General features: G+C 41.7%; 4 protein-coding genes across 5 annotated transcripts; 3 read left to right on the top strand and 1 right to left on the bottom strand.

Moving 5' to 3' along the window:
• Positions 1 to 12,704: 12,704 nt before the first annotated feature.
• LOC121053605 (ethylene-responsive transcription factor ERF014-like) lies at positions 12,705 to 13,995 on the top strand. The gene has a single exon (XM_040521215.1). It carries the CDS (start codon positions 12,850 to 12,852, stop codon positions 13,576 to 13,578), a length of 729 nt encoding a protein of 242 aa, XP_040377149.1. The 5' UTR covers positions 12,705 to 12,849; the 3' UTR covers positions 13,579 to 13,995.
• Positions 13,996 to 14,678: 683 nt separating this feature from the next.
• On the top strand, positions 14,679 to 18,616 carry LOC102713515 (prolyl-tRNA synthetase associated domain-containing protein 1). The gene is made up of 12 exons (XM_006665007.2): positions 14,679 to 14,778; positions 15,206 to 15,265; positions 15,353 to 15,406; positions 15,487 to 15,547; positions 15,633 to 15,709; positions 16,037 to 16,086; positions 16,541 to 16,623; positions 16,908 to 16,978; positions 17,071 to 17,221; positions 17,790 to 17,923; positions 17,994 to 18,086; positions 18,424 to 18,616. Exons 1-12 carry the CDS (start codon positions 14,740 to 14,742, stop codon positions 18,517 to 18,519), a joined length of 969 nt encoding a protein of 322 aa, XP_006665070.1. The 5' UTR covers positions 14,679 to 14,739; the 3' UTR covers positions 18,520 to 18,616.
• Positions 18,617 to 18,699: 83 nt separating this feature from the next.
• LOC107305564 (E3 ubiquitin-protein ligase RZF1-like) lies at positions 18,700 to 20,494 on the bottom strand. 2 transcript variants are annotated; one of them, XR_005811117.1, is made up of 3 exons: positions 19,423 to 20,494; positions 19,039 to 19,133; positions 18,700 to 18,939 (listed from the first exon to the last, which is right to left on the bottom strand). XR_005811117.1 is itself a non-coding variant. In XM_040520921.1 (2 exons), exons 1-2 carry the CDS (start codon positions 20,339 to 20,341, stop codon positions 19,096 to 19,098), a joined length of 957 nt encoding a protein of 318 aa, XP_040376855.1. In that variant the 5' UTR covers positions 20,342 to 20,494; the 3' UTR covers positions 18,982 to 19,095. The 2 variants fall into 2 exon arrangements, 1 of the variants encoding a protein (XP_040376855.1); XM_040520921.1 differs by lacking the exon at positions 18,700 to 18,939 and having other exon boundaries at positions 18,982 to 19,133.
• Positions 20,495 to 21,863: 1,369 nt separating this feature from the next.
• Positions 21,864 to 25,608, top strand: LOC102700589 (mitochondrial phosphate carrier protein 3, mitochondrial-like). The gene is made up of 6 exons (XM_006665029.3): positions 21,864 to 22,313; positions 23,092 to 23,453; positions 23,551 to 23,594; positions 24,584 to 24,798; positions 24,982 to 25,106; positions 25,200 to 25,608. The coding sequence occupies exons 1-6, from the start codon at positions 22,029 to 22,031 to the stop codon at positions 25,264 to 25,266; spliced, it is 1,098 nt and encodes a 365-aa protein (XP_006665092.1). The 5' UTR covers positions 21,864 to 22,028; the 3' UTR covers positions 25,267 to 25,608.

Raw genomic sequence — 25,608 nt, 5'->3', positions numbered from 1 at the left:
GGTACCAAATAATCAAATACAAGTTCTAGAATAATTATATTATTTTATAGAATGGAGGGAGCAGAAATTACCACGTAGATAGATATAGTATTATGGTATATTACACTTACAACTATACTATAATTATATCTAAAAGTTCTTCGTAAAAAAATTATCATGGTTTTTTAATAGCCCCTAAGCCGATTGTATAAGAAACCGTTTAAAAATCGACCGAGTTCAAAATTATCCAAACAAAATTCTAATTTTTATAAAATTGTTTGAATTTCAAGTTTTCGTTGATAAATGCATGTTTATGGTTGCCATCAATAAAACCGCTAGGGATCGGTATTCAACTGCCGGTCGTATTTGTAAACTCAGGAGAGATCCTCCTAGCAAGCGCGGGATTTGAAGGCGCCTTGTTTAATGAAACGTCTCTCACGTCGCAATCTAAACTAGGTGACGTTAATTTAGGCCTGGTTTAGTTCTCTAATTTTTTTTTCCAAAAACATCATATCGAATTTTTGGACATCTAAATAAAGCATTAAACATAGATGAACCAAAAACTAATTGTACAGTTATGAAAGAAATCTTGAGATGAATCTTTTGAGCCTAATTAGCCTATGATTAGCCATAAGTGCTACAATAACCAACATGTGCTAATGATAGATTAATTAGGCTCAAAAGATTTATCTCGTAGTTTCTAGGCTAGCCGTGAAATTCGTTTTTTCATTCGTGTCCGAAAACCCCTTCCGTTATCCGGTCAAACATTTGTCGTGACACTTTTTTCAAAAATTTTCAAAATCTAAACGCCACCTTAGTCTGCTGGGGCTAGGTTTTTTTTGGTCGCTTCTCTTCTTCTTGGCCTTTTGACCCTCCTGGATTTCAGGTTTGTCCGTCCAGAGTTACAGACGACCAGCTGTCACTGCTGCCTGTTGGGTAGTAGTACGTGGCAAGTTTATAGGGTGTGTATTACTTAATTAATTACCGGTGTGATTAAACTGATTGGTCGTGGTCAGGTTGTGTCGTGGGAACATGATGCAAGCATGTTGACAGCAGTTCTTTTTGTGTTCTCTTTTTAATCTTGAGTTCACTAGAAATCTAGCATTGTTATGGAGGCTACACCTACCCGTCGGCAGGTTGGCGTTTTTCACCGTAAGCAACAGGTGTTAAGCATAAACAGTAGTTTAGATACTTTGGGTTGATTGACCGGTAAAAGTCAAACAATATATTTATAAATAAAAAATAATTTTTAAAAAACTTAATATATGTGTTTTTAATAATTTAAAGGTAAAGGCTAAAAAATAAATTATGATGAAAAAACCCTAGAGACTACTATAAATTTAAATTTAAAGTTAAAACTTTAACTTTTGGCTTATAATTGTAAGTAGAAACGAGAAGATGGGGATGTTGGTGCCATGTATTTTTTGTGTCATACTAAAATAGTATGCAAATAGTTCATAAAATTGCTGGTCCAAAGATCGATAACTCTTACAGTTTGATTTTTAACAATGCACTCGTACATGATTCCATTCTTCATGCCCTTACCAGTTTACGATGCCTAGGTGATGCACCTAAGGCGTTTGCGTGACTCAAATAGTTGTAGTATTATTTTTTTTAAAAAATGGCAATGTAAAATATAATACCATAAGCCTATACAAAAGTATGCAAGGTTAATTTCTTTTCTGCAGTTAACATTGTTGTTTTTGTTTCTCAGTTTAAATCATATATATATATATATATATATATATATATATATATATATATATATATATATGTTGTTTTTGCACACAACAAATAGAATTTGTTATTTTTGTTGATCAGTATAAATCAAATTTATATATGTATATTTGTGTAGTGACTTGTATCATGACAATCTATTTAGGTCAGATACATGAATACCTAGATGTAAAAAAAAGATCTTTCTGCTTACTGTATGTTACTAGTAGGGTGTAAGTGGAGAAGCTTGTCAACCCGCTTATAGGCCAATTAAACGGGTAACCTGTCAGGTTACCCGCTTAATTGACCTATAAACGGGTTGGCGGGCCGGCCCACTTACACCCCTAGTTACTAGCATTTGTTTATTTGATTCTTCTAATATGCCAAAATGTGAGATCGGCAATATGGTCATGTGTCGATGAGAGAGAGATGGGTTGGCAATATCCGGTACAAATTGCCCGGAAATTCACTGAGATTCCTGCTCCTGCATCCCAAAACATGCCTGACTGATCCTCATCCCAATCATGTGAAAGTAACAGAGTCAATATCTAAATGAAATTAGGCTGGCTTTTCTTCGGCCAACCTGGCCAAAATAAAAAAATGTCAAAAGAAAAGGAGGGCCTATGGATATGTGAAAGCAGATAGTGGTATATCCTACTTTGACCCAGCGATGTTCTGCACTTCTGCGTAAGCAGATAGTGCTATATTCTGCCTTGAACTGTTAACACGACACACAAACCTAGGCAAGAGTCATAAGATTTGTTCCCGTCCAACAAAAAGTAACAAAAAGTATCTTGAGATATCGGTATCTCACGGTACCAAATCGTTTCTAATCGTTGGATATAACAGTACACACTGATCTAATGATAGAAAATAATTTAGTACCTCGAGATATCGATACTTTAAATTACTTTTTATTAGACCGAGCAAATCTCAATAGCCATACAGAAGAACCCCAGCTAGCAGTGATCCATGCTCTCTGCTTACCTGCCTCCTGGACCAACCAACAGAGCCACGGTCCAAATCTCACAAGAATCACCCCGGTTGATAAAACAAGTACAGAGCCGAGCTGCGAGGTATCTTCTCTGGCCAGGAGAGGATCCGTCTCACCATCTTGATAAAAATCTAATCAGCACATCCATATCCGAACCAAGTCGCTGTTATTTTAGTCTCCTTGGACCCAATCATGTGACATGTGCATACGTAGAATATCTCACGCACGCATGGACACAGCTGGGATGTAACACACGATGCTCTGTGTGCCACAAGCGTGTCCCTCTTTGCAACGCATCGATTTTATGTAAATTGGTTATCGTAACTTATCAGTTAAACGTTCAGGTGCCCAATGAAATTCTTAATGAATGTCTTATACGTAGAGGTTACGAGGAATTTTAACATGAGGTCCAACCTCATGAATTTTTTTAGTACATCCTTCTCAAAATTGTTGTGTTTTTTATGCAGTCCAATCAAACAATCAATTATTTCCTATGTTTTCATTCCTCCGAGTTACACATGTATTCTTATTAAAATCATTTGATGTCCATGTTCCTATTAGAGTAATGGTTCCACTGAAATTATAGAAAGACTTATTAACGATTAAAAAATAAATTATGGATAAAATTATATTTATGTTCTTAGCGTCATAAAACAAATGCATGAAAATAAAATTTGATGAGAATCCCTAAATCAACCAAATTTAAATTTTAACTTATAAGTATTTGAGATATATAAGTTCTTTCTCCAGTCCTACTATTCAAAGGGACCCGTAGTGTTTCGAAGAAATTATTGCTCACATCATTTTTGCTCGTTGGCTTATTAACTGTAGCCAAAACTTAAGTGAAACTGGTTTTGGGGTTTGTTTTTCACTATTTTTCGACCTTGTCTTCTCTGATGTAAATAGTGCATACAAAAGTTGAATCTATAAATTACTTTTAGACCGTCTAAAAATGTGTCATAAGGTTTATACTATGAGCATTTTTTCCATGTCTGAGAAGGTACATGAGGTAACACTGTTAAAATTTAGTACGTAAGATACCTACTCAAGGATAAAAAAATGTTCTTATACTATGGTTAAATTTGAAAGTTTTCCACCTGAAAAAACTTGCAATAATCCTTTTAGCAACTTTGGTTACTTTTTTATTATTATTATTTTTATGTCTCTATGGTTTTATCAGCCTCAGGCTCTGTTTAGTTTCCAAAATAAAGAATTTCACGATGTCACATTAAATGCTTGATACATGCATGGAGTATTAAATGTAGGCAAAAAAATTACACAGATTGCGTATAAATTACGAGATGAAATTTTTAAGCCTGATTACGTCATAGTTTGACAATGTAGTGCTATAGTAAACATTTGCTAATGATAGATTAATTAGGCTTAATAAATTCGTCTCGTAGTTTTTTGGCGGAATATGTAATTTATTTTATTGTTAGATTATGTTTAATATTTTAAATATATATCCATATATTCGACGGGACAATTAAATCTAAAAATTTTCCCCAACTAAGGTGGTGTTTAGATTGAGAAATTTTTTAGGAGAAGTGTCACGTCAAATGTTTGACTGGATATCGGAAAGGGTTTTCGGACACGAATGAAAAAACGAATTTCACGGCTAGGCTGAAAACCGTGAGACGAATCTTTTGAGCCTAATTAATCCGTCATTAGTACATGTTGGTTACTGTAGCATTTATAGCTAATTATGGACTAATTAGGCTCAAAAGATTCGTCTCAAGATTTCTTTCGTAATTGTACAATTAGTTTTTTTTGGTTTATCTATGTTTAATGCTTTATTTAGATGTCTAAAAATTCGATGTGATATTTTTTTAAAAAAAATTAGAAACTAAACAACGCCTTAGGCTATTGCTCCGAAGGTACAAGTGGTTGTACGGGCTAGGAGGACACCCAAAGTCAAGACCACGCAGGTGGTAGGCTCCGGCGGGGAGCCGAACAGCACGTACAGCTAGCTGGCCTGGAAACCGGCTGGCCGCCGGCCGGGACCGGACGGACCCGGACCAAGTTCCGTTTTCGATCGGGACTATAATGGCCGCCCGTTTATGCCCGTGGTACGGAGGCTCTGAAGTTTTAGCCCTGGTATAACGGAGAAATGAACCCATTTGCTTATGTTTTTTAAGTTAGAATTTAAATTGTTAACCTTAAATTTGAATTTTATTTTAGTGCTTTATTATTCTAGTTTATTTTTTTTCTCATGGCTTTAAGATCACCAAAAAACACGTATATAAAAGTTTTATTCATAAATAATTTTTTGTTCGTAAATATGTCATATCATTTATTACTTAAATAAGCCAAAAAATGGACACCTAAATAGGGTGAATTTGCGAGACATTAAAGCTCAGTTCAATTATCAGTGAATTGTATATATTGAATAAGTTACTCATGTTAATTTACAAGTAAATTTCATAAAACTGCACGTACTTTGAACCAAACTTTCACAAAAATATGAATTTAAAGATGTGTAGCACAAAATTTATCTCAATATTTTGAATTTGTAGTTTTTAAAGTTTTTAATGTTAAATCTATAATTTTATGACACGTCTTAGTTTTGTGATATTTTGATCAAAGTTTTCTAAAATTTACTCTTAATTTATACATGGTGCAAGCGTGCAACGACAAGGTTGCTCGTTGGATGGCGTCGCTGCTCACTGGGAGTACTCTGGGAGCGGCAGACACTCCAACCAAACAACCACTTATATACACACCCTCATTTCGATCACAGATGTCTGTGTCACTATTGACTGGCCGAAATTAAAGCGCATGCAACGGATTAAGGCTGGTGTGAAATGTGTAAACATAATTAATGATGATTTTCTAGGTGGACAAGGCATATATGCATGTGAGCTTTGCTATTGCTATCTTCCTAGCTATACCCTTCAGTTCTTGCCTTGCTCCAAATGGCTCTTCCTTTGAACCAAAGTAATTTCATATAAAAAGTCATTGTAGTTTTCGACTTTTCAGTTGCTGACAGCACGAGCGAATGTGCTGTAGTTTTCAATCACCCAGGTGGAAGCACGTATGTACTTTCCAGCCACCCGTTCGCACCATATATTGTACCGTTGTACGCTGGCTGCTACAATACGATCCACCAACCACTGCATTTCTTCCTGCACTTCGGCAATGGATTATGCACACCATCGATCGATCGATATGAATACTAATGAATATTATAGATGCAAATATATACCACGTAAGACATGATAAAAAACTTATAATATGAACTGTTCGTTAAACGAGAACCGAGTGAAAAACCGACAACTTTCGCGCGAAAACCAATTAACACCACATATGCACACGGTAGTATATATTTTATGCTCTTACATCTACGTATCTTTATGGCTTTTGTAACTGTTTTCGTGATAAGAACCGTTTCTCATAGGTTTACCAAAAAAATTGAGTGAAAGCCTACGATTTTCATATGAAAACTAGATAAAATCATTCAGTTTAACAAACTGATCCCCAGAGGCTAAACCGATCAAAGAGTAAAACCCTAGCATTCAATCTCAAGTATTTACATTAAAATGCTATAATATATATGCGAAATGGCCATAGTCAAATAGTTCCTTGTGGTGGACCTTGTCCACCTGGATTTAAATCCTAAATTTGGCGATGACATATTTTCGACTAATTATTCTTTCGTGATAAGTGATGCATCCATCAATAGCAATGTGTCATGATGGCTTTGTTAATCTTAATATATGGCCAGTTCAACATGTGTTCATAGTCATATATATGCATACAACCTTTCGTAATAGTTAGGGATGATTTCATGCATTCATCTCAATATATGTGTCATAGGGGCAGTGATGACGGGATGGTTTCATCTATCTTAATATATGTCTGGCCCCATTTTTAGAGGTGCTTATAGAAATATGATGTACGCATATGTATTTTTACATGTAACTATGTGGTTGTTAGGACTTATGGTAAAGATATGGCTAATCCAGTTTTTGAAGATGCTCATAGTCATAGGGTAGGGTGTGATTTGATCGATATCAAAATATGATCATCCCAATCCTCAAAGACCTCGTAGGGATATGACGTATGTGTTGATAGGGATGAGCGTGTGCATATTATGACTTATGGGCAATTTCATTTATACTATAATATATGTGATGCCGTCTCAAAAGGCATCATTTTTAGCTCCATCTTATTTGTTTCACATAAATTTAATATTTAAGTAATTATTACATTAAAGTTTAAAGCAGAGGATTAATGCACTGAAATTTAAAAATATAGTGACAATTGCCTTGGAGTTTGAAAAAAAATTAAAGTAACATTCTAATCTTTGTAACTTTAAACCTATATATGTGGCTAATAACGATTTTTTTAAGGACCGAGACATTATTAACGGGCTATAGTTACTGTGGACAGAGGTGGCCTGTGGCCAACAGACAGGGCAGTAACATGCGTGGGGCAGCTTGGGCTGGAGCCCCACGCCTGACCCAAAATTTGCATTAGAAAATTACTTAAAGTTTATTCAAAATATTTATATTTTATTGTTAAGCCCTACACTTAATAAATTTATTATTCTGCCGCTGCCAACCGGCCACAGATCTCGAGTCCGACGCAACGCAACGTCAGCGAGAGGTGGACTGGGGGCAGGGACGCCGGACGCAGCCATCGCTATCCGGGAATCTGCTCGCTGCTGCGCGCAAAGGTCATCGGCTAGCTAGGGATGGATCGGAGCGCGACATCGACGTGTTCAATCTGATCCTCTTCCTCCTCTCGCCATCCATCGGTATCACCTCCACGCGGTTTGCGGTCGGTCGCTCGCTACCCCTGCTTGCCGGCCTGCCTGCCAGTGCAGCTCCAGCTAGCCAGGGCTTAATAGCATCTTCCCTGATCGATCGTCTCCTCCCTCCTCCGATCCCCCCCGCTGCCCTGCCCTGCCGCCGCGCCATCGACGACCGCACGCCACGCGCGCACACCGAATTCAAAGCGAGCGCCGGTTGGTTGGGGTTTGGTCTCCCCCTCGCGCGCCCTCGCTGCTGTCGCAGGACTCGCGTCTCTCAGCTCTCACGATGTGGCGCTAGCTACAGGAAACAGTACTGTATTTTTCAATTCTTCCAGTAAAATCCACCCCCCCACTGTTTTTGTCAAACAGCATCCAATTAATTATAAAAAGAGCTTTACGATATGAAAAAATTGTAAAAATACCATTATTACAATTTTGTGAGATCGTAGATATGTCATTCTGGCCCACGTGTCATTACTTCACGTGGACCCTACATGTCATTGAGATACCGGTTACATATTTCTAAGTTTGCAAAATTATAATGTCACGATTGCAGATTTTTCGAAAGATATCGATGACATTTAATACGGTATATGCATACGAAAACATTAAGTCTAAACTCCACTCGCACATAGTTAAAAGAGAAATTTTATTTTTGATAAAGTACCTATTATTACCAAAATTTTAGTACAAAATAATTTTGGTATCTCTAGGGCTTATAGTAACTAACCGTATAAGATGTTTTAAAAAACAAAATTTGCTATAGTACACAGAAAATTGTGTTATTAGTTATAGTACACCACAAAGATATAAACTGATTCTAGAAAACTCTAAAAAATTGTAGTTAATTGATAGACTCTCTCGATATAATTTTATTATTTTGTAGCCATATGAGTAGAGAAACATATTTTTTTAAAAAAAAACTTGTTTGCCCATGATACCATAAACATGTATAACTCATAATGGTAGGCAGACTCACTAGTAGATGTGAAGCATTTTTATTGTTATAAGTTGTGCAAATTAGTACTTTCATCATTATTTCTATCTCTATCCAAACTAGATATAACAAAATAATATTGAGAGTATCCATCAGCTAATTATATGTTTTTAAATACCAGTTGTCAATTCATGTATTTTCATGCCCATGGCTAATTATACGGTTTTGGATCCTATAGAAATTTTTTGCCATGGTAAGAAAACTCAACAAAAATGATAAATTCGGTGAGTGGACACTAGCCATCAGAATTCGTCATTTTGTTGTTTGTCAATGCGTCGATCATGTTCGAACTTGATTTTTGATCAAGTGATAGATGCCACTATGCTTTAGATTCCAATGTTTTGATATAATTTATCGTGGCCATTTGAATTGATTTTGATTAAAAAGATATATAGGAGATATATATTTCATAAGAGATTAGGATCCATTCCCGCTGGCTACCTCTATTAAACGACGAGCTGTGTTTAAAATGCGGCGGTTACTGTTCAGTTGACTGTTTTTTTAATTAGGCTGATTCCAAAAGACGTTCAACAAACTAGGTGTCAAGTTCAAAAATCTTCAACTAAGGTATGAAACTCTCAATAAAATTTATCTGAAATTCATCCGTTTCCGTGGTAGCTAAATGACACTCACGATCTATTAGATCACGCCGAGTCGCCGATGCTTTTTCTACACAAACATAGGGTGTTTACACTTAAAAAAATGCTAGAAAACATGATATCGTTACAACAAAATAGGCGGATACCTGGATCTATATTCTAAAATGGTCCTTCTTACACTAATCTAAATACAACCAGGCACACACTTGGCACCACTGTTCGGGAACGGTATTCCGCGCTTCTCTACTGCACAACACCCGGCCCCACCCCACGCCGGGCGAGCGCGAAGCTGCTCGCGAAGGCGCCGCGCGCGTCCGTCCGTGCGTACGGCCGCGGGGAATCAATAGATCTGCACAAAATGGCTCCAAATTCAGGTCCTGTTTAGTTTTTAAATTTTTTTTTCAAAAACATCATATCAAATCTTTAGACATCTAAATAAAACATTAAATATACATGAACACTAAAACTAATTATACAGTTATGGGAGAAATCGTAAGACGACTCTTTTGAGCCTAATTAGAACGTGATTAGCCATAAGTGCTAATGATAGATTAATTAGACTTAAAAATTCGTCTCGCGGTTTTTAGACGAAATCTGAAATTCATTTTATAATTAAACTATATTTAATACTTTAAATATGTAACCGTACACATTGACGTGAGCTCTCTCTGAAAAACAATTTTCTTGTCTAAATAATCTAAACGCGCCCTCGATACTACACCAGCACACAATGCATGCATATGGTAGGTACGTTTCGCCCTGTAGTACAAGGTAGCACTGCAACTGCTCCGGCAGCGAGGCCAGCCGGCGCATGGTTTCCCACTACGTACTGTGCAAGCAAGCTGTCCGTCTGGGCTGCACTGCACTGCGCTGCAGACACCGGTCCATGGCGCGTGCCTAGCCGATCCTGCGCGAGTTTTTCTCGGCTTTGCAGCGTGCACATGCAGTGCAAGCTCAGGAGATCAGCTACCAATAATTAGCTCCGTGACCGTGTACAACAGGACCGTGCTTACTGGGCATACGTACGGACTGATGACTCGCTAATGCTTTAAGCATGTGGCTACTGACATGCACCATCTCTGTTCTAAAATATAAACATTTTAAAATCATCTAGCATAGATCAATAAGACGTTAAAAGATTTTTTTAGTCACTTTAATGATTCATTTCGATTTTTAAATCGATTCTGATTGACTATAGAATTATAGTAATGATTAAAGTCATAAGAACCAATACATAAATATCTATATCATAATAAACATTTAAATTCTATAAATAAGAAATGCTTATATGCAATATCGAGCTACGATGGAGTGGGCGGTGCGTTGCTCTGCACAGCTGTGCGTATATATGTTGCTGCGTGTATAGTCAACACGGCGGCTGTGATGATCACGGTTCAACGTGGTAATTAGCACGAGGTTAAACTAACAACCGAGGTCGCTGCAGGCACGTGTGTCTTGTAGACTTTTTTTTCAGCCTTTTTAGCTGGCCATGTACACAAGCGTCGATTATGTGTCGGAATATTGATTAGTACCCAAAATGTAAAATGTCTAATCATGGTTTAAATTATCGCAAACCATTTGCCACCACTTATACTATGTGCGATCGAACAGGTTTTAGTTTGATCCGAAACGTGTCTAGTTAATCAGACCGTGCAGAAGTACACCAGTCATGTTACAGATCAATTAGGAGTACACAATAATTCGCGGAAACGCTCGTTAGGGACACGATGGTTTTAAGTGCTCGTAACCTCTCATTTCGTTACATGTGTTAATTTTATTATTATTATTTTCTCAAGTTATTTTTTATTATAATTGATATATTTTGATATTGATTATTCGGGTACCGACAAGTATTCTAATATCATATTGTAATTAGTCATTAGCAATAGGTTGTATGAGCTGATACCGCGTCCAAGTATAAATCGTCCAAGTATAAATGAATACCATTGAAATATCAGTCGCTACAGGTGAGGTATTATATCTGATATCATATTTATACTTATAAAAATCATCATATTCCAAAACAAAATACAGTACAATAGCATCCACTCCTACTGCCAACACACCCTGCCCCGACCCTAGATAGACGTCGGTCGTTAGTTCCATGTCAGGCCTAAGCCCAGCCAATATATAAGAGCAGATATAATAGAATACTATAAGTCAGCTATAAGTATATTTTAAAGAGATAAGAGAAGAGAGATAAGAGTATCGGACTATATATTTATAACCAGCTGCAGCACGAACTCTAAGACATATGTATGTATGACATGTGAGACCAAATACTAATTGTGTACTATATGTTTAGAGCAGGTACAATAGCAGGCTATAAGCCAGCAATACGCATATTTTAAAGTGTTAAGCGAGGAGAGAGAGGAGCAGTGAGCTACTAATTTGTAGTCAGCTATAGTACGGACCCCAAGACACAGTGTGTATGGTATGTGGGACCATGTATTAATGCTTTGTAGTTAGCTATTGAATAAATTGGCTATTAGATTAGCTATAGATGAATTAGAGCTGGTAGTCGGCTATACTATTGAACTTGCTCTTATAAGTAACTATTGTATGAATTGGCTATATTAAGTTGACTGGCTACACTATTGAGAGCAGGTACAATAGTAGACTATAAACTAGTTGTAAACATATTTTAGAGAGAAAAGAGAAGAGAAAAGAGTAGTGTGCTGCTACTTTGTAACTAGCTACAACATGAGCTCCAAGACATAGTGTGTTCATGATATGTGAGATCATGTATTAATGCTTTATAGTTAATTATTGTATGAATTAACTATTAGATTAACTATAGCCGAAGTACTTACTCTAAGTACTATACTGACAAACACACGGACCGGTTTGTTTCGGACACATGTACAAGATCAAAATGATGGCTGATTCCGCAGCGATCGAACGAACCGCCATTTTACGCCAATGCTCATACTACTAATCATATACGCATGCATGCATAACTACTCGTCCACACACTGACACACACTTGAGTAAACTTTAAGCAAAAAACGTGTTGAGCGGGATTAAGTGCGTACTCTCTCCGTCCCAAAATAAACCAATTTTTCACTCTTTACCTATAATTTTTGACTCTTCGTTTTATTCAAATTTTTTTATGATTGATATTTTTGTTTTTATTAGATGATATATCATGAATAATACTTTACGTATGACTAATTTTTTTCTAATTTTTAAATTTTTTTTTAAATAAGACGGATGGTCAAATGTTGGACACGGAATCCGGACGGAGTACGTGCTCTTGCATGCTGGCGATAGGTGTGGCTGACATGCTGCGTACGTACGTGCAGGAGTACTACTGGCCAATCGAATCAATAGGCCGGATTGGGATGATACGATCCTTCCTTCTTATTCCCTCTCCCTGTCTCCTAATCTGATTAGTTTTCTTAGTATTTTTCCCTCTCCATTATTGCTAATATGTAGCTGCACGGTACTGTGCACAAATTGCGCAAAAACAAATGGGCATTATCAGCATGACGCTACCAAAATTGGGTTATAATACACACAACCAGTCCAGTCTAGACAAGAATAAACAGATAAATTAAACTGGTCACCGGGTTTAATTATGCACAGCTTTGATGCGCGCGCGGGGCTGTGCCCTATAAATAAGCCATGGGATGCAGCACATCACACCAGCCGGTAGCCACACACACGCGTTACGTTACACCTACACTTACCTACTCTCAGTTGCGGCCGTGTCTTGGCTTGCAGTTTGGTCCGAACCATCGCCATCGTCGTTCGATCGATCACACGTTGGGAGCATCTGAGCCGAGCTGTGAGCTTCGTCGGAGCAATGGTGAAGAGTGGGCAGCAGGAGGCGGCGGCGCCGGGGAGCGGCGGCAATGCGGCGAGGCAGGGAGGAGGAGGAGGAGGAGGAGGGAGGGGGAGGCAGTACAAGGGGGTGAGGATGAGGAGCTGGGGGTCGTGGGTGTCGGAGATCAGAGCGCCCAACCAGAAGACGCGGATATGGCTGGGGTCCTACTCCACCGCCGAGGCGGCGGCGCGGGCGTACGACGCCGCGCTGCTCTGCCTCAAGGGCTCCGCCGCCGACCTCAACTTCCCGGTGCACCTCCCGTTCCACATCCCGGCGGCCGCCATGTCGCCCAAGTCCATCCAGCGCGTCGCCGCGGCGGCCGCCGCCAATGCCAGCAGCAGCCCCCTGCAGCAGCAGCAGCAGCACCACCACCACGGCGGCGCCTTCGCCGCCGCCGCCGGTTACAGCCCCGGGCCCGCGGCGGCCACCACCCCGCCGTGCAGCTACGGAGACATGTCGTCGTGCTCGGCCGTCAGCTCCCCGGAGACTGCCGACCACGAGATGGCGCACGACGACCCGACGGCGGCGGACGACGTGGACTACGCCGCGCTCGCCGACATCGATGCCTTCTTCCGGTCGCCCAAGTGCATGGACTACTCCATGATGGACCCATGCAACACGTTCTTCGCGCCGGCGCCGGAAGCGCTCGCCGCCGAGTGGGAGGACGAAGGTGAGATCAGCCTCTGGAGCTTCTCCTCCCTCAACTGATCGAGCGATCGAGCTCAACCACCACCAGCTCAGCCGGAGATGGAAACCAAATCCATGGAGGCGATCTGATCGATCAAAGCCTCCACTCTCTAGTGATCACCATTAAGTAAAATTCAATTACTGACTGCTATATAAATCAAGACGTGACCAATGCAAGAATTGGCCACGGTACAATAATCATATAATCATTCAATTCATAATTATCCACATATATAATCAATTGTACTAGTACTACCGGTTCTTGATTATTTTAGGCTAATTCTGAATTGCGTGGGGAGCTCTGATGAAGCTACATGTTTTAAGGCAGCTTTCCATGGAGCGAAGCCCCCTCAATTCCACTGTCATACCATGTGTAAAACTGCTGTTCCTGCAACTGCAAGTAATGAAGCAATCAACTATATGATGTTAATTATGCTATACTCCTCTACTTATGTCCAAAGCATGGTCCTTTTTACTAGTGCAGTTATGGCATGATTGGTATCTAGTCGACGCAGAATTTCCGGGATCCTTACGACTAAAAACTATTCACTTTCAGTGTGTGTGTGGGTCCTTGTCAGTCGTATATATGCTTCTGCCGTATTTCAGTATTCAACAGCTTGATCGATCCGTCGCCGTGCTCTGCTGAAAATGCTACGCTTGTCCAGCTCCTCTAATTATCAAATAAAAAAACGATTTTTTTACTAGTCGAGCTGATGCAGTCAATATGTTTTTATACTGTCACGTATCAAGTTCAGTATGGGCGTCTGTGAGTCGAGGTCAAAAGCAACAGAAAATTTGTCCAATCTCCATCATGTAAAACAGCTGGATTTCGTAGCATATTATGACGCGCCACTTTAGATTACCGCAGTGTCCGTCGGAGAAGAAAGCGACCGGCCAAAATGGAGAGGAGAGAGAGAAAAAAAAGAGTGAAATGAGGCGAAGTCACGTCACGTAACGATCTCGTCATGCTCGCGCCCGAATCCGCATTCCCCGGGCTATGCGGGTTCGGGCCTGGTCCCGCCCCCCTGGGGAAATGGACGCGACCCGTTAAGGGCCCATAGGCAGCATCGGATCCGCACCCGCCCGACCCGACAGACCGAGACGGCCCTAGCTCTCGCCTCGCCTGCCTGCCTGCCCTATTCGTCTCCTCCCTCCGCCACCACCGCCGCCGCCGCGAGCGTCATGGGGTACACCAAGGAGCAGCTCCTCGCGCGCCTCCAGGTCGGTACTATCGCCTACTGTGTGCGCCGCTGCTCTCTAGGCCCCAACTCCCCGAGCGTTTCTTCGTGCTGCGCCGTTTAGTGGATGTGGAGATCGGCTGGGTTGGCGCTCATGGATGGGATTGTAGCGTCGGCGATATGCTCCCGTTCCGTCTAGCTTGATTTGGTTTTGGCTAGCCTAGTTACAAATCAAAGCTTGAGGAGGGCGTTTTTTTTCTTCTTTTGCTGGATTTAGTTACGCTGTGCTAGAAAGGGGAGGGTTTGTACCCTGGCTACGCGCATGAATCGAAGCCTGAAATTGCTCGGTTATGTTGTTTAGCTATGGAGAGTTGTCACATCGTGGATGCTGCAAACTAGCATTGCATTTGCTTGCCTTCTGGCATCACAGTGGGACTGCGACTCAATTGTAGTGGTATTGTCTTGTGCAGGAGCTCAACATTGATTTCTGTTGCTATGATCATCCAGTTGTGTTGACAGTGGAAGAACAGGTTTGCAAACCGTAAAGTTCATAATTCATCATACCATAACTTTTGATGAATTTATTGTAAGTGCTAATTGAACTTCCGCAATTCTAGGCCAAATATGTTGGGCATTTAGGAGGTGCTTTGAGTAAAAATTTGCTATTGAAGGTATGTGTTTTACCAAGTGATGGACAGTTAATTGTTGAAGCTTATTATAATGTATTGATATTTTAAGTTCTGAGTTTCAGGACAAAAAACATCGGTTGTATGTTGTTTCTGCCCTCTCTGGAACCAAAGTTGACATGAAAAGTAGGTTTATTTCACAAGTAGATCCTTTTGTAACTTATTTTATTCGAGTGTCATGTCAACTAATTTTTTTTCCTTAAACTGCTAGTTCTATCACAACGTCTTGGTTTGGGAAAAGGTGGTCTACGGATGGCTCCTGAGGAAAATTTGCTTGAAGTGCTTCAGGTGAGCCATTATTCATGATGAGCTAAAACTGCGTATTATTTGAAAATAACAAAGAAAAAAATTGTGCATTTTTGGAGTCATATATTACAAGAAAATTGAAGAAAAAAAAACCCTCTCTGCCTGCAGCGAATATTATTAGCTGTGAGAAAATAGACATCTCTTCATGTTGTCTTGTCATTTTTCCATTTCATCTTTAATGATAATACCTGGATTTTGGTGCATGCTGGCTCTACCAGAATTCTAGCTGGATAGCTTATTTGTTGTAGTTTCATCTTTTATAATTTTCTTCAAATGCTGATGTATTTTTTTATTCTTGATTATGTCCAGGTGCCCTTAGGTTGTGTTACTCCATTTGCACTAGTCAATGAGTCCGCAAGGTATGGACACTTGCTTTCACATTTTAAGTGTGATATGATTGCCATTGGAATGGGAATTTGGTCCATCATTTGGCAATTTGTACTTCTAATCCCGAAGCCTTTAAATATGAAAGTACTTTGTGAGCACTGGTCACTTTTTATCTCCGTAAACAGTTAACAGCTATTTGCTAGGGCGATGTGGTCATTTTGTATCATCATGAGCATTGTTGTTTCCATTCCAGTTGATGGTTTTCATTTTTTTTAGGATGGAAATGCGACTGCTAGAGTGATGAGTGATGAAAATAAATTGCTTGAATTCTTAAGATACCACAGTTGACGAGTGCTTAGTTTTTCATGTGTTCTATATTCCTGTTTCATGGTGATATGTTCTATTATATTGTACTTAACTATATCAGGTCATGGTAACTGTTATTGTCTTTTTAACTGATTCATACAATTGCGTATTGGCATGCAGTGCTGTCTCACTATTACTGGACCAAGGTTTTAAGTCTAAACAAAGCTGCTACTTCCACCCACTTACAAATGATGTGACAATCGGTATGGTTGATACTATCATCACTTATTCACATCCTTAACCAGCACTGTTCCATCACACCACGTAGTGCCATTAGTCGTTAGTATGACGCTAGAATGTAAACCAGTACTTTAGTTAGTTATCATGGCTCAGTTCCGTGTAAGTTGCACAAAAGGTGGCCCTGCTCTGGCTAATGTTATGTTATTTTAGAAATGAGGGACACCTCTGCTCAGCTTTATTACCTTTTTGTTAAACGAAGAATTTGGATGAGTAAAATGGCTTTATTTCCTGATTTACTCTGTCTCAGCTCTCAGCTCAAGCAATCTGGACAAGTTTCTCATGTCCATTGGGAGGCAACCAACTTATGTAGACTTGGAGGTAATCTTTGGATTATCAGAATATCTGCATATATGATTTCATTGTATGCTACTATGCTAGGAAGGGATTCCGACATTATTGTTTTTGTGCAGGCTTCACCAGTTGTAGGCAAGGATAATCCTCCTGATCTAGCAGAGCTTGTACCATCAGGTGTTCCAAATTCCTCAGAGTCAATTGAGAATGTGAAACCTACAAATGTTATTCGTCAAAATGATGTTCCCAAAGAGAAGACATGCCTTCCTGGTGAGCTGTTATCTACTGATATAATATCATCACCTGTTATTTCTTCTGTATATGCAATCTATAATTCTTACATTACTGTTGTAGATGAGCATAAGAGTAGTGCTACCGTATTATGGTGAAAACATTACACATGTTACTCTATTGTATTAGCATGTCATGTTGGGAATCTGATTATTCTGATCTTTGTTCTAGTGTAGTGTCACCTGTCACTGTAGAGGTTTAGTCATTTGCCAAACAACCCTGTTGAGCCATGGGTGTGGTCAGCTGGGGTCTTGAGGTAGTAGGTTATGTTTCTTATGGGTAATTTTCTTAACCCACGTGCGTTGCCTAATTTTTTGTGCATCTCGACTTCTTGATATACACAAGCTAACTATAGCATTCTAAAGAACAATTATTGCTAACTGATTAATGAGCAGGGATACATGACTGTGAGGATGAAACATTTTAGCTTCTTATTGTTTGTATTATATTACTCATTGTGCTGCACTTCTTTTACAATTTTTCTTGTGCTTGTGAGTACACTTTCAAGTTTCAATAGTCAGACTTGGCATACCTTGTCCTTGATCAGAAGTGAAGGCTAAACCTAAAGGTCAGAACAAGGGTCCAGAAAAGACGCAGAGCAAGATACCTGCCAATAGCACTAATGTTGAGAAATTTGTAAATGATGTATTTGACATCATGTCCCCATTGTTCCTTTCTGAGGTAATAAGCTTGTGCATGATGAACATCCTCTATAATGCGAACTCCTTTCATTGATAAATATCTTATGCAGGTATCAAAGAAACTGAATGTTAAGCAGGAAGAACTTTCTTCAATATTAGACAGCTGTAAAGAACGAGCCGCTCCTGATTTGGAGAGTGTAACGGTTAGTTCTCTACTACTGCTATGTGTTAGCACTGATCACTCATTTGTGTTCATGATATGAAGTGAAATCCTAGCCTCCAGAAATGTGTTGACAATCAACCATAGTAAAATTTCTTTTTTTTTAAAAAAAAAAGTCAGTACTATATGATACTTAGGCAGGACCATGGGCTAAGAAAATATTATGAGTCATAATTGTGACAATGAAGATCTTAATAAGAAACTTTTGGTGTGGTAAAATTAGGCTTCAAACTGCCCTAACGTTTGGAGTTTGAACTTCAATAGATTTTTACCTCTTATGTTGTAAAGCATCTAACTGACGTGGATGTGTTTCACTGCAGATGATTCTGAAGAACGCATCATACACGGCCGGATTTGAGGCCGGCTTCGAGACTATGCTCAATTCAGGTTTAAATGGACGTCCTTCTCGGAAGTAAATTGTTTCTTTTAATACAATGGACATGAGTCTTCAATGAATTTTGCATGCCATTCAGTGTAAAATCGATCAAATTATAATCATGTTTTCCATTGACCTATGTTGTCGACTTCATGCTTGCTCAATTATTTCACAAAGGAAGCGAGATCAAATTTGTCAATTGAGGTAAAACCATACCTCCCTACAACCTCTGTAGATGAGAAACACCAAACAGGCGTTGGAAAACACTGTTTAAAGTTATTCTCCCTGTTGATCATAAACTTTAAACATTGAATTAAGCATTACATGATTACAGTGTCTGCTCAATTTGGAGCATTTGCCAACTTTTGCAACAGATTCTTTGCATCTTCTACGCCTAGCACCAGCCATCAGCCATTTCGTACTGAACTTTCAGAATTTCCATGGTCGTCGCACATTCTACCTGTCATTGAACAAAACATTAGCTAATAAGCAGAATTTAACAAATTAGGTAGTAACAAAAATAGAAAGATGGTGGTAACTATCAGATCACTTAACTGACCTAACAGGTCGTTCTCTTGTCATGATTGGAATTTGGCGGGCACCTTCATTTGAACATTTAGAAAAGAAACAGAGAACGCCACCAAGCGTAGAATGCTGAAATAAAAATGGAAAAAAAAGAGAGAAAATACTTCAAAAGAATAGCATAAAATCAATTAAAGCGAGTGAAGCAATGCCCAGAAGCCATTCCACCCTTTTTTGTTTCTTCCATTTTGTAGATTTATTGTACATTTTTGTGTATGGTTTCAACCATCACATTGGCAGATGGTGGAGATCAAGTGCAGCAGCTGCCTTTGGGTTTGTTAAGATGTTCAGGTAAGAAATGAGAAGAAGAAAACGCAAGTGGCCACGAGAACAAAAGACTGGAGGGCCGTCAGGTCATTACCGCCGGCGTCGGCCGCCTCTGGCCTTCCCCGCCGCCCGTACTCCCACCCGTCGTCGGGGTCTTCCAGCCCCCGCGGCGGCCACAGCCACGAGAACGGCCCCCACCTCACGATCGTCTGCTCCCTGTTCCGGTCACCGCCACCGCCGCTGTTGCCGGCGCTCCCGCGGCGAGCCTGGCCGTTGCCGTTGGACCCCGCGGCGGCGGTTGGCAGCTTGTACCGGCAGACAGGGCAGGAGTTGTGGAGGCGGAGCCACGGCACGATGCAGTCGGAGTGGTAGACGTGCTTGCACGGCATCTGGCGCGCGGCCTCCCCGAGCTCGAAGTCCTCCTTGCAGACGGGGCACTGCGAGCCGTCGGCGAGGTGCGCTCCGGTGATCCGCACCGTCGGGAGGGAGTCGATGGCCGACGCCGGCGCGGGCGCCGGCCCCGGCCGGTCGTTCTGGGTTAGCTCCTCGATGAGGTTGTTCAGGTTGGTCCCCGTGAAGTAGTCCCCGGGGTCGATGGCCGGGGGATTAGACGGCCGCCTCGCCACCGGCGGAGGGGACGGCATGCGTCGGCGAGTTGGTGCCGGCGCCGGCGCCGCCGTGGGCGCGGGCGCGGGCTGGCGGAACGCACGTCCTGGCACGGCGGGTGGAGGCTGTCGGAACGCGCTCCCTGGCGTCTCGCCGCCGTAAATGATCCAGCGGCGTGGGTGGCCGTCGTAGTGCGGGTGGTAAGGCTGCGGGAAGAAGTGCGGCGGCGGGAGCGCGGGGCGCGGCGGCTGGTCGATCTCGTGGAGGAACCTGCCGAAGCAGCGCGGGCAGAAGACGTCGGTGGACGGGTAGGAGATGATCCGGACCGCGCGGCCGCACTGGTAGCACCAGTACATCCGGCACGTCCGGTGGTGCCGCACGCCGCCCTGCGCCGGCATCGTCGACATGGCGAGAGATCACAGAGCCCTAGAACCACTTGGGATGATCGATCCTATCGTTCACCCGAATTGTGTACGGGAGAAAAGCTTGCGTGAGGGGATGCATGGCCACTGCGCCGGTTTTAAGCATCTGCGTTTGCGCCATGGAGAGGGAGAGCTCGAGCTCGACGGCTGATCGGGTCGGCGCGGCGCGCGCGGGGAGATCAACCGGGGCACCACGGGTGGGAAGGGATGGCTTTGCGCGGGGGACGAAAGCGATTCCGCGCGCTGCGGGCGGCGGCGTGGTGTGGGAGACCGACGACGGCGTACGTACGGCACGGGGGGGGTGACTTGCGCAACGGTGCAAAAGCGCGCGCGGCTTTGCTTGCCAGCCTCCTGGATGAGATGGCGCTCGCGGGAAGCAACTGTGTTGGATGGGCCGTGGGGGCAGTAAGGCCCATTATAGAGCCCATCTAACAATCGGCCCAATTAAGCGATTCTGGGGGGAATCAGGGCCGGATTGGAGTTCGATTCGCCGTGGACCTGGCAAGCAGTCGGGCCGGGCCAGGAGGCAGGGGCGAAGTCCGGTGGAGTGGTGGGTGGGCCCGTCGCGGCGAGCGGAACAATGCCCCGCCCGTGCCGGTCTCGAATATTCACCTGCATATTCTTGCCACTGTCTCCGCCAGTCGTCATGGAACGTTACGCTACGATGAACGGGTGGTCGCCGCCGCCAGCGTGAGGGAAACGCGTCTGCTCGGAGAAATACAGAATTGAACGGCATAAATCCAGTACTCCTAACAGTGTACTCCCTCAGTAAAAAAATAACTAATTGCTGATAAACTTCAACCAACATAGCATGTGTAGATCAATCCTTAAGAAAAATTTAATTGCTGAAGATAATTTTCAACATAGACTACGCGTAGATTAATTCTATAGGAAAAAACTAATCGCTGAAGAGAAATTTTGAATTGTTTTGTTTTGGGAAGGAAGAGACATTTAAGCCAAATTTGGAGTCGACCCGTTGGCCACAATTTTCATTTGGTAATGAAGGAATTCAGAACTTATTTGAATTAATACCAATTTTTGTCGTGGCAATATTAATATTGGTAGGACCAAAACATTAGTAAGTTTTGGCACTAACAAATTTGTACACTAGTATGGATAAATTTTTATAGCAAACCAAAGATATACGTGGTACTGTTAAAGTTGTCAAAATTTTGGGTGGGTAAAAAGTTGGCTTCAATCCAAACAAACCCCAAAACCAAACCCAGTGTCTCCTGAAGAAGAAAATAACGAAAGAAATAAAAAGAGTTTTTTTCACTTTGACTAAAAAAAAAAGAATAGCGAGTATTCTGACGAGAAAAATTGGCAACGCTACCGTTTTCCAAGCAAAAAAGCAGCCCCGTCACAGCCCAGATTCCAGGCACAACTGCACCAACCACAGCACCAACAGACACTGACAAAGAGGGTCCACAAACCTCCGGGCCCCACACGCAGTGAGCCCCGTGCATCCCATTCCTCCCAAAAGATCGATGCCCTAACAACTTGGAAGCCCGAGGCCGCCGCCGTCCTCCCCACACTTCATATTCCCCTCACCTCACCTCGTCAATTCCACGCGAACGCGAGCGAGCGAGCGAGGAGACCACCAGCGCAGAGCCAGTGAGGGAGACGAATCCACCCCCCCTCCCCACCCGGATCTCTCTCCTCGCCGGCGGCGATGGCGCTCTCCGACCGCTCCCGCGAGTCGCTCCTCCCGAGCTTCCTCTACACCTCCGCCGCGAGGTCCTTCGCCACGGGCGCCACCCGCTTCCCGTCCCTCGCCCCGGCCCCGGCTCCGGGTGCCGTCGGCGGCGGCGCGCCCGTCTCGATCCAGGCCCCCAGCGAGAAGATCGAGATGTACTCGCCGGCGTTCTACGCCGCCTGCACTGCCGGTGGGATCGCCAGCTGCGGGCTCACCCATATGGCCGTCACGCCGCTCGATCTCGTCAAGTGCAACATGCAGGTGAGTGCGGGGAACGCCTGGATCTGTGTGCTTTGGTGGCCCTGGTGCCTCTGGGAGTCCTGTTTCTGCGTAGATCTGGTGGTTTTTAGTTTCTTAGATGTTTGGAGTTACATGTGGTTGTGAGCTTGTGATGTCCATCTAGGAATCTAGGCATGCCGCCATCCGTAGTCGTAAATCCAGTGGCACTGCGCTTTACTACGCATACAGCTTTGACTGTCGTTAAGATCTGTAGTTCCTTTTGTCTTCTGACCTGTTCTTCGTCGGTTCCAATTTGCTTGAGAAATCTCATTGTTTAGTTGCCTAGAAATAAGTGCGTAGATACCAGAGTAACTGTCGATGCTAAATATGTTTAGAAGTATTTGTGCTAGCGAATAAGTGTATGGAGAGCTGATTCACCTGCCCTCATTATGAGTCACACCAGTAACCTTTCCTTGGTTACAAATTATATGACATTGTGATTCTGCTATTGTCAGTTATGTTTTACTTCTAAGGTGAAGTAGTTAGTGTTCGTACTATTTTTTAAATTTTCAGTAAGCAAAATGCCTATTATATTCTGGTGAATATGCTTTGTGCTTCTTACCTTGATAAGGCGATTAGAGCTTTCTTCTGTTTGCCGGTCTATACTGTGTTTATTTGGATGTAGTTTGAGATGGTTGGGCAGACCGGTAAACAGATCAGTGAATATGGGATGTCTGGTTAATGTTTATTGTAAGTTGCAATCGAAACCAGGATTCTGTTAAGGGTTTTGTACTAACAAGTTTTGGTTTATTTATTTCAGATTGACCCAGCAAAATACAAGAGCATAACATCTGGATTTGGCATTCTCCTAAAGGAGCAAGGACCTAGGGGCTTCTTCAGGGGATGGGTGCCTACCTTACTTGGTTATAGCGCTCAAGGCGCTTGCAAGTTTGGTTTCTATGAGTTCTTCAAGAAATACTACTCAGATATTGCAGGGCCTGAGTATGCTCAGAAGTACAAGACCCTAATTTACCTCGCTGGATCAGCTTCTGCTGAGATTATTGCAGATGTGGCTCTCTGTCCATTTGAAGCTGTGAAGGTCCGTGTGCAAACCCAACCTGGATTTGCTCGTGGACTGAGTGATGGGCTCCCCAAGTTCGTCAGATCTGAAGGTGCTCTCGGGTAAGTGTAAATAGCATGCTCTTTTTATCTTAGAAGCGCTCTTTCTCTAATTCTATGTTGTATTGCCCTGATAAATCTTACTGGCTAATAATGACAGGCTTTACAAGGGAATTGTTCCTCTATGGGGTCGCCAAATCCCTTGTAAGTACTATTATCACTTTGCTACATTGATGGTATTTTAGTGTCTTAATTTATGTAACTGCTACACTAGACTGGCATGAAAATTGTATGCTCCAGAATTGGTCCTGCCTGTGTGATAATTCTGCCCTCACTTGTTTTCTTTGGCAGTTGCAATAGCCATTGCTGCTTCGCAACTCGCTAACTCGTGAAATGATTTTTCTGACACAACTGAATTTCTATTGACTCCATGGCTCATGCTGATGTTATTCACTGTTCCTTTTACTGTCAATTTTGTTGTGTTAGTTTATATGGTTTATTAACTTATTCTTGTTACATTTATTCATGGGTGAAATTTAGTTCATTTAGTTGAACTAGGGGTTGGTCAGGATTACCCTAACCACTGGTTGTCCTGCACCCATCCTACGTGCCCAGAACAGCATAAAACAAATCCTTAATATTTGATACTACTTTCTCTTTCTCTGGGACGTACTTGGGAAAGTTTATTCCTTGTGGAGTTGTGATATACTAAATAAGTGAATAACACTTGTAAGGAGAATCTATACCACTTTACTTCCATGTTGTGCTTTCTTAGCCTTGAGAAGTGCTTGCATTTGTTGGTAGCGAACCCTGTTTCAAAATTCCTTGTTTGATTTGTGTTGGATATTTAGTTATTTGTTAGGTTGAGTTTACCAAGTGCTTTTTTTATCTTGTGCTATGTGTAGTTATGCAGAAAGGCTGTCATCAGCTAGCTTTTGTTCACACTTATATTATTTATTGAAGACTATGAGTATGAAATATGTATAGATTAGCAGTTGTTGTCACATGTAACAGCTATTGTAAATAAGGTGGTATATAATTTATGCATACATGAATTTGAATGCATAGTGTGGCATGACCACACCAATGAGTTTCTGTTAGTTTATTTGTATGACATGCTTTGAATTTCTATGTTCTATGCACTCATGTTATTTCTTCTACTCATCTGCTGAATACTTCAAATGTATATTCAGATACTATGATGAAGTTTGCTTCCTTTGAGACCATTGTTGAACTTATTTACAAGCACGCTGTTCCTGTTCCGAAGTCTGAGTGCAGCAAGTCGTTCCAATTGGGTATCAGTTTTGCTGGTGGTTACATTGCTGGAGTCTTCTGTGCTGTGGTCTCTCATCCAGCTGACAACTTGGTCTCTTTCTTGAACAATGCCAAGGGAGCTACAGTTGGTGATGTAAGCATGTCTTCTACTAATAAAGCCCATTTTGTGCATGTTTTATCTCTTATCTTGATCTTACTTTCATGTTGGTCAGTTGGTGTACTGCATGCGTTGTTTATCCGTAGTATATTAAGTTATAGCTTATGTTTATGTTATTTTTGTGCTAATTGAATGTACATGTTTGTTGTATAACCGCAGGCTGTTAAGAAGCTTGGTCTTTGGGGTCTTTTCACTAGGGGACTCCCCCTTCGTATTGTGATGATTGGAACTCTTACGGGTGCTCAATGGGGTATTTATGATGCTTTTAAAGTCATGGTTGGACTGTGAGTATCCCATTCGCTAGCTAATTAATTGTTACAACAATAAAAAAACTTTTGAGAAATTAGCAACTGATGCCCACATTATATTTTTTTCAGTCCAACGACTGGCGGTGTTACACCTGCACCTGGCGCAGCAGAGAAAGCGTTGCAAGCCAGTGCCTGATTCATATGCAGAGATAATGGCAATGTATTCCTGAAGATCATCTTTGGTGGTTGGAATTGTATCAATTACTTGAGTTTTGCACCTAAATCTTAATTTTAGTGGATGATTCTTGTGTCATCCTTTTGATGAGAGGAACTCATTAATCAGGTGAATTAGGTCTTTTTGCCCCCGGGAAAGTTTGATGCTTTGATACATAATAAATTTTTGGACAGCAAGGTTGGTAGAGCTCAGGTTTTGGCATCACCTGTACTGAGGAATACTCACATCTTTATGGTTCCTGAAAGCATACATACCTCGAATTAGTGATGTTATTTTGTTGCAAGTCAGATATCTGTGTGTGAA

This window comes from Oryza brachyantha, chromosome 2 (genome assembly GCF_000231095.2).
Source record: "Oryza brachyantha chromosome 2, ObraRS2, whole genome shotgun sequence".
In the NCBI taxonomy this organism is placed as follows: domain Eukaryota; kingdom Viridiplantae; phylum Streptophyta; class Magnoliopsida; order Poales; family Poaceae; genus Oryza; species Oryza brachyantha.
The sequence above is the reverse complement of the archived record's forward strand: the minus strand, read 5'-3'. Positions and strand labels throughout refer to the sequence as shown.

What these genes read in the sequence shown, in the direction of transcription:
- LOC121053605 (XM_040521215.1), top strand. Translation starts at nt 12,850, where the DNA reads ATGGTGAAGAGTGGGCAGCAGGAGGCGGCGGCGCCGGGGAGCGGCGGC.
- LOC102713515 (XM_006665007.2), top strand. Translation starts at nt 14,740, where the DNA reads ATGGGGTACACCAAGGAGCAGCTCCTCGCGCGCCTCCAG. An exon ending in AGCTCCTCGCGCGCCTCCAG is followed by an intron (nt 14,779 to 15,205) that starts GTCGGTACTATC and finishes TGTCTTGTGCAG; the next exon opens with GAGCTCAACATTGATTTCTG. An exon ending in CTGATTTGGAGAGTGTAACG is followed by an intron (nt 18,087 to 18,423) that starts GTTAGTTCTCTA and finishes GTTTCACTGCAG; the next exon opens with ATGATTCTGAAGAACGCATC.
- LOC107305564 (XM_040520921.1), bottom strand. Translation starts at nt 20,341, where the DNA reads ATGTCGACGATGCCGGCGCAGGGCGGCGTGCGGCACCACCGGACGTGC. An exon ending in AGAGGCGGCCGACGCCGGCG is followed by an intron (nt 19,134 to 19,422) that starts GTAATGACCTGA and finishes TTTTTATTTCAG; the next exon opens with CATTCTACGCTTGGTGGCGT.
- LOC102700589 (XM_006665029.3), top strand. Translation starts at nt 22,029, where the DNA reads ATGGCGCTCTCCGACCGCTCCCGCGAGTCGCTCCTCCCGAGCTTCCTC. An exon ending in AGGGAGCTACAGTTGGTGAT is followed by an intron (nt 24,799 to 24,981) that starts GTAAGCATGTCT and finishes GTATAACCGCAG; the next exon opens with GCTGTTAAGAAGCTTGGTCT. An exon ending in TTTAAAGTCATGGTTGGACT is followed by an intron (nt 25,107 to 25,199) that starts GTGAGTATCCCA and finishes TATTTTTTTCAG; the next exon opens with TCCAACGACTGGCGGTGTTA.